The sequence below is a fragment of the Anastrepha ludens genome, chromosome 2 (assembly GCF_028408465.1).
Source record: "Anastrepha ludens isolate Willacy chromosome 2, idAnaLude1.1, whole genome shotgun sequence".
NCBI classification, from domain to species: Eukaryota; Metazoa; Arthropoda; class Insecta; order Diptera; family Tephritidae; genus Anastrepha; species Anastrepha ludens.
The window spans coordinates 139,787,600-139,795,571 of NC_071498.1; the positions used below are offsets into that span (position 1 = coordinate 139,787,600).

Genomic DNA, 7,972 nt, shown 5'->3' on the forward strand with positions numbered 1-7,972 from the left:
TAACGGCATTCGGTATTGATGCAATTTACCTCAGCGAATGCTAGAAAAGCAAACTTAAAACTAATTTTTGTTGCTGTTGTAGCAGCATAAAGCAGCATGCATGTAAAGGGAATGCTACGGTAGCGACAGTCCTTGGCCGCATATAAATTCGGGTCGTTCCGGTAACGTAGAACCGACTATCGTGGGAACATAAAACTAATGTATGGCCTTTTGATTAATATTAATTTGGGGTAAAAGAAATCCACTATTTTTGCAGAAAATGTTTGCGGAAATGGTTTAAAACTGTTTTATGGTCGATCTTTAGCTCCTGGGCGATGTCACGACTACTAACTTACCGGTTAACTGCGAATATTTCTCTGATTTTATCGACATTTTCAACAACAGGCGTGTCTGTGTATGCATCTTTAACATCAAAAATGCCTGAACGGAATCAATGAAACCAAAATTGCACGTAATTAGCTGTTACAGTATCGGCGATTTCAGCGAAAAGAAAAACTGTAAAATGTACCGAATTTTCTCTTTGTTGACTTCTATTGTTAACACCCTGTAACTCACAACTGAATAAAACAAACAAAACACAACAAACGAATTTTTTTAGTGTGAAATATCAGCTTGACAACAAGTATAAACTTTAAATTGGTTGATCGATACTTTACGAGATATCGATCACTACGATCACTACCCAAACTAATACTTTTCATATTCCAATTTCAAGTCAATTTTTTTTACTTACATACATACATCTTTTATTCCCTATGAATGTGTTCGTTCGATTAATTAAAGTACATATGTACGTACATGGTGAAAAAAAGATTGTTAATACAAAATTTAAATTAAACGCTGTATGGTAGTAATCTTTCCTATGTAAATAGATTAACTTTTGGTTTTTATGTGAGAATATAGAATGTCTGCATATGAAAATTTAAGCCAAGTAAATACACCAGCAACAGCAACTACTTGTCATCGAAAACGCTCAGATCGAATAAGTAAACATTCGATATCAAACAGTCGCCCTCCTACAAAAATAAAGAAATATACTAAAGTCAATCACTCGAAATAAAAATTGTATTATTCAGATTTACCGCAGGTGTTATGCCCACCAAAGCATCAGCATGTCCATAGAATTCCTCCTTCAACGAAATAACAATGGTCTGCAAATTATTTGTGTGATCGCGTATGTAGGAGGCCACCTTGCCAATATTGGTATTGTCCAGCGCTGCATCAATTTCGTCGAGCACAAAAAACGGCGCTGGTTGATAGCTGCGAAAAAATTGATTAGCATGCATTAAAATCCAATCCATTTAAAAGAATTCATATCCACACTAATTTGCACCTGTGTATGGAGAAGAGCAATGCTAAAGCAGCAATTGTTTTCTCACCGCCACTCAAATTGCTCATGGGCTGGAAACGTTTGCCCGGCGCCACGCAATTATAATTGATGCCATCCAAATATGGTTCTTCCGGATTATCGGGGCCCAAATATGCTTGTGCAGCTTCATTGCGCGCCAAGCTCTTGTAGATGCCATCAATTGCATCGGATATGTGATTGCAGCACTGTATGAATTTCTCGGAACGCTCATTTTTCACTTTCTCAAAAGCAGACTTCGCCTTTTTCGCTTTGCGACGTGCATTCTCGAACTCCTCATTGGTGGATTGTATTTTTTCAGTGACAAGCGTTAATTTCTGCATTGCCTTCATATTGGGTGTTTGTATGCGTTCGAGTACGTCTAGTTTCGCCTGCAAATCTTTTTGCAATTGATCGTTCATTTTCTTGAAAGACGAGTCATCTTTCAGTTTGCATATTTCGCGCGGCAAACTGCTGTAATTGACTTCAATTCTGTTAAACGACAAAAAAAAAAAATAAAAATAAAAATTTTTCAAAACTGAAAGTAGCCAGCATATTTACTGATTTTCACGCTCTAAAATGAGTGAAGTAGAGGTGGTATTCGTTTCAGAATCGCCTTGGCGCACAGCATCGTCGAGGGATCCTCTGAGCAGCGGTATAGGTATGCAATCCATCTGTGGATAGTACAATAAAGTGCATAAAATTTAGAGTTAAATTTAATTTAAAAAATTTACAGATTATGCGGGAAAAGTATAATCGAGAAACGAAACATACTTAGTCCTACCATAAGTTCTGTTACAAGTTAAGTCCGTTCTAGAAATTATAATTCTTTTTTGAATGAAGTTAGTTTTAATGAATCATGTAAATATTAAAACAAAAAATGCATTCAAAATGGTAACCAACTGCTTTTACACAAGCGTTCAAACGAGCCATTCAGCTATTGCAACACACACGGTTTCCATGGATATCGACGTCGCTGCTCGAACCAAAGACTAGATGAGACTCTTCCTTGTTTCTGTGAGGTTTGCGATAGGCCATTTTCTCCAATTCTGACCAGCAACTTTAGTCCAATGAATTCAGATCTGGACTTCCAGACGGCCAATCTTTTGCGGCTATAAACCCAAGAATATTGTTTTTTAACCACTGTTTGGTGGTTTTTATCTTATGAGCTGGAGCAGAATTTTGCCGAAAGATCCATCGCAGAGAGTACTGCTCAACTGCTTCTTCATGGCTTCTAAGACATCTTTCTGCTACACTTTTGCCCCGGTCTTAACCCCGTTTACGCATAAATGAAGAGCTGTAACCTTTTACAGGCACTCTCCACCATTATGGAGGCTGGATAGTGGCGACGCTGAACCCTTGGAACAACATTTTTTGCGTCTTCGACAGTTTTAGCATAGATTTTGTCCTTTTGCTTACTAAAAACTTCTTCAACAGTGAAAATTTTCTCATCTGTGAAAATAATATTTTATGGCCGTTGACCACCGAAGAAGCTGCTTACATCTGTCGAACCTAATATTCTTCAAGCGCGTTGTCAAAAAATAACCATTGGAGTCTTTCATATGCAGATCATCTTTAATTAGTCTTGACATGGATCTGGTCGATACATTTATTTTCATGGACATGATTTTCTGCTTTCTGAGGGAGTTTCTGAGAATTCTTTCTCGAACGGCTTTTATGGCTTCACTGGTTCGAACCACACGAGGACGACCACTTCTTTTTCTGTCTGTCACTTCAGCATTTGGGAAAAACGATTGATCGTGCGGTAAAGAAATATTCTGGTATTATTAAGTTTTTTCAACAATTCGTAAATCCCACTTCCACTTTTACTCCATTACTCCATTATTAACAAGCGAAATTCGCCACGAAACCGAGTATAATTTATGAGTAGACAATACATACGAACAAAAGCAAAAACGAACGGAGCCTTCTTCGGCGAATTTGTTCTCGCCGTATGCATTGTAAAATTTGTCACAGAATTTATGGTAAAACTCAGTACAAACTTTCTAAATGAGTTGGCTACTCGAAGTCAACGACCACAAGAACCTAACCTAACCTAAGTAGAAATTCTAATAGCTGCGGGAAAAGTATAATCGAGTTTGCGCCAACGAAACAGAGATACGTAGAAGCACTTTTTATCGCTGGATCTTACTATACCTTTGCCTGCATCAATATATTGTGACGTTCATTCTTTTTCGTTTCAATTTTCGCTTCTATGGTTGATATCTGACTGCCCAAATTGTGTATTTCCTTGGCCAAATTCGACACATCACGTCTAGCTTTGGAAATATCCTCTTCCATGTCGTCAGCAGCTTGTTTTTTCGCCTGCTTGCCCTGTTTGAGTTTCTCCATCTTCTCCTTGTCTTCATCGATTTCTTTAAGATATCGTTTTTCAGCTGCTTTCATACCCTCAAGTGCGTCCTCTTCATCTTGTACACTACGCTCCCACCGCTCCAAATTTTCTGTAATCATTGAAAAATAAGTAAGTGAATCCTAATGAATTAAGGCATAATTTTGTTATCACTTTTAGTATCCTTTTGCTTCTCAAAGTCTAATTGCGTATTGACTGCATCAATTTGCTGCTCAAATTCTGCACGTTTTCGCGCACGCTCCTGCTGCATAACAAGCTCACGCTCCTCGTACTGTCGTATATTCTTTACGCCCAATCGTTTGCAGAACGCGGCGAACACCTTATCTTCAACATTGTTCATATTCTCCTTAATTTCTTGAATATGCTCCTCACGTTTCGTCATACGTCGTTCAATTTCACTGATTTTAGGCTGAAATTAGGTTGAAAGAAATAAAAATATAACTACAAAAAGTTGTATTAAGCTCTTACGCCAAATTCATCTAATTGGCTCTGCACCATCTTCAATTGATTATCGAACTGATTGATTGATTTTTTCGAAGATTCCAGATCTACCATACTGTACTTGAGACGATTTTCCAACCCCTATAAACGACCGCTTATTAAATTTACGTTAGGAAATAAATTATTCATTTGCTAAAACCTTAATTTGTGATTCAACCGTTGCCAGTTCACTTTGTTTGCGCGATTTCTTTACCAACTCTTTCAGCTCCTCGTTTAATTTGTCTTTTTGCATTTTCAACTGTGCCATATGCTTTTCATCCCAACGCTTGGCTTTGCGCGCCAGATCATGGCTACCACCAGAGAGAATGCCAGACTTCTGGTAGAAGGTGCCATCCAACGCAAGTGCATCATAGCGTGTGCGGTCGATTTCGTAAGCCACTTTCATAGCATCCTCGGGTGTCTCACAAACCAATGCATTGTTAGTAGCGAATAGTACTGCGCGCTCTATTTCTGGGGGTTCAAATTTAAGTACGTCGAATACGAGTTTGACGTTGCGCGGTTCAGTGATATTACTGCAAGGGTAGGCGCAAATGGCATATTTATCAAAAAAAAAAAAGAAAATATATATATATATATATATATATTATATTATTTAATGCATACCGCAAACGCTCTTTAAGTGGCTTTACTTGCAAGTAGTCTAGCGGCAGAAATGTTTCCACTTCCAACCTGCCCTCTTTTAATATCTAAGCAAAGGAAAAAACTGCTTTAATTTACTTTATTTTGCTAAAATGACTCCACCCACCTGAATGCAGTGTCTTGCGGTCTTTTCCGTATCAACAATTATGGCCTCCATATATTTGCCCAACACCTTCGTCACTGCTACATTGTAACGTTTGTGCGTCGGCTGGCACATGTTTATCATACGATCATACTAAAAAATATAGATATGAAATATTGCACAAACAATATTATCAACTCCACTACAGTTATATATATATATAATTGGCGCGTACACCCTTTTTGGGTGTTTGGCCGAGCTCCTCCTCATATTTGTGACGTGCGTCTTGATGTTGTTCCACAAATGGAGGGACCTACAGTTTTAAGCCGACTCCGAACGGCAGATATTTTTATGAGGAGCTTTTTCATGGCAGAAATACACTCGGAGGTTTACCATTGCCTGTCGAGGGGCGACCGCTATTAGAAAAATGTTTTTCTTAATTTTGGTGTTTCACCGAGTTTCGAACCGACGTTCTCTCTGTGAATTGCGAATGGTAGTCACGCACCTACCCATTCGGCTACGGCTCCACTACAGTTACGGTTCGACAAATAGTTATGTTCACTCACCACACCCGGCACCTGCTGTTTAAATAACTCGACTACTTCTTGCTTCTTTTTGCGATGCGCATCTTCGTGCTTGTCACTCTTCGCATCACCCAATTGATCGCGCACATTTTCCAGTTCGCGTTGTTTTTCAGCAATCTTCTCCTTGGAACAGCCCACATCGCGTCGCAGTTCATCTTTAATGCGATTTTGCTCCTCCAAAGCGGCTTGCGACGATTTTATGTGATCCATTAGCTTATCACGACGTTTTACCGCTTCTTCGCGCTGTAGTGTCAATTTCTTTAGCGACTCTTCGACAGAAGCTTTGCGATTGCCTTCACCATCTAACATATCCTGATCTGATTTCTGTTCACGATTAACAGAATCTAATTGTGAACGATATTGCGTGGCGGTAGCCTCCGCTTGTTGCTTGAGACGATCATACTCTTGCACCAGACCCTCTTCCATTGTTACGCTTTTGCCGCGACGCTGCGACTCATTTTCGATGTCGTCCTCGAAACGTTTTTTTAATGTTTCCACATCTGCTAGCTGCTTTTCCAGCTTGCGTATATCCTGTTGATGTGCATTATCTGCCTCGCGTGCCGTCTCCAGTGTTTTCTGTAGCGATGCCAACTTCTTCTGGCAATGTGTCACCTTTTCCTTAGCTTTAATATACAGTGGACGCTTTTTGTTCATTTGCGTTTCAAATTCACGTATTTCTTGCTCAATTTTTGCCAAATCGCGTGAAAACTTTCCCGCATCTTTCTTTTTCTCGCGTAACACTTCATCCGCTTGCTCCTTGCGTGCTTCAACTGCCTTAACATCCTGCTGTTTGGTCTCCAAGTCTTGATTTAACTTTTTAATATCGTTCTCCACGTGAAAGAGCCGAAATAGCTGATACTCCACCTGTTTCTCATTCTGAAATTGAAATACGATTACGAGTTAAATTCGATCAATAATAATTATAGACTACAAAGTCTAGCTTTGTTCTAACTCACATATTCATTCTTTAAGCGTGCATAGCGCTCCGCTTCCATCTTCTCGTGCTTCGCTTCTTTACGTTCAGCAGCCATGCCTTTCTTTTTCTGATACGTAAATTGTGTTTCCTCCTCGGCCAAATTCATTTCTTGTTTCAAACGATTGTAATCCTCTTTAAGCAGCCCAGAACTGAAATCACAAAAACAAAAAATTAGGTCTGGTTTTCTGACGAGTAATTGCTAGAAAGCTTTTACCCGCTGATCTCCTCAAACAACGCCGTGCGTTCTTTTGGTGTTTTCATTGCGATATTCTCTACAGCGCCTTGAAAAACCAAAAAGTTTTTTGCTTTTACGTTTATACCCATCTTTTCAAGTTTACATAAGTAGGCACTGCTCGTTACGTTCTATTAAAAATGAGAGTAACCATGAAATATAAATTTTCTGATTTACGCGGGAAATCATTACTCACCTCCCCATTGATACGATATTCGGATGAACCGCCAATAACTGCTCGCTGGAAATCCATCTGCTGCACGTCGTTGATAAGAAACTTTGCAGTTACGTAGCAACTACGAGACACTGGCTTACCAATTGATGACCCATGTATTAGGTCATTAAGACGCTTCACACGTAAACTCGAAGTCTTCTCACCCATAACAAAACTAATTGCATCCATAAAATTTGATTTTCCTATGTATTAAATAATTGCTAATACTCAGCAGGCAACAATTAAACAACTTCACACATTAATAACGCACCTGAACCATTAGGTCCAATGACCGCAGTGAACTTCTTAAGAGGCCCGACAATTACATGTCCGCGATACGACTTAAAATTTTCCATCTCAATATACTGCAGGAAATATACATCATCCTTTGGCGTAGAGGTGGTCGCCTCCACCGGAAGTTCTTCATCTTCGGTCATCTTAAACTCTTTAATTGTGTTTTTAGAAACAATGTAAAGAAGGCCAAATTATAATAAATTGTATGTTTATTTTTTATTAGAGAATACTACGCGCTGCTTTTCACTATTCCTCCATTGCATTCGACTTTTGACATCTAATTTGACGGCATCAAATAAGTAGCGCTTACATCACGGCGAATTTATACAAGGTGTCGTTACTAGTGTAAAGCAAGGTACTCAATTCGCCTTGTCCAAAACAGGATCAGGTAAAACAATTTCTTTCTCCTTCTAGACAAGAATGATAGAATACTCAATTCGCATTGCCTTCTAGAGATGCGTAAAGTAGGCTCTTAAATCTGGATGGAAGGGCTTACGAATCCGACCATACGAACCCGCGTCTGTTGTTGTTGCGAAATGGGCGATGAAACACCAGAACACATCCTTTGCGAATGTGTAGCTATCGCAAGGCGAAGACTCAATCACTTACATATTGTAGCCCGAGGAAGTATTCAAAATTCATTAGAAGCCTTAGATTAACACAAAGGTCGCAATGCACTATGGCCTAATAAAAAAAGCTCGCTACAATAGCTGATTTGTGTTTTTTTTCATGTC

General features: G+C 39.1%; 1 protein-coding gene across 1 annotated transcript; it reads right to left on the bottom strand.

The window, feature by feature from the left end:
• Window positions 1-587: 587 nt before the first annotated feature.
• On the bottom strand, window positions 588-7,520 carry LOC128855430 (structural maintenance of chromosomes protein 1A). Its single transcript, XM_054090323.1, has 15 exons — window positions 7,216-7,520; window positions 6,927-7,147; window positions 6,713-6,861; window positions 6,479-6,647; window positions 5,505-6,398; window positions 4,963-5,091; window positions 4,821-4,903; window positions 4,357-4,729; window positions 4,185-4,298; window positions 3,870-4,125; window positions 3,503-3,807; window positions 1,907-2,019; window positions 1,334-1,837; window positions 1,083-1,260; window positions 588-1,016 (listed from the first exon to the last, which is right to left on the bottom strand). The coding sequence occupies exons 1-15, from the start codon at window positions 7,379-7,381 to the stop codon at window positions 954-956; spliced, it is 3,717 nt and encodes a 1,238-aa protein (XP_053946298.1). The 5' UTR covers window positions 7,382-7,520; the 3' UTR covers window positions 588-953.
• Window positions 7,521-7,972: the final 452 nt, after the last annotated feature.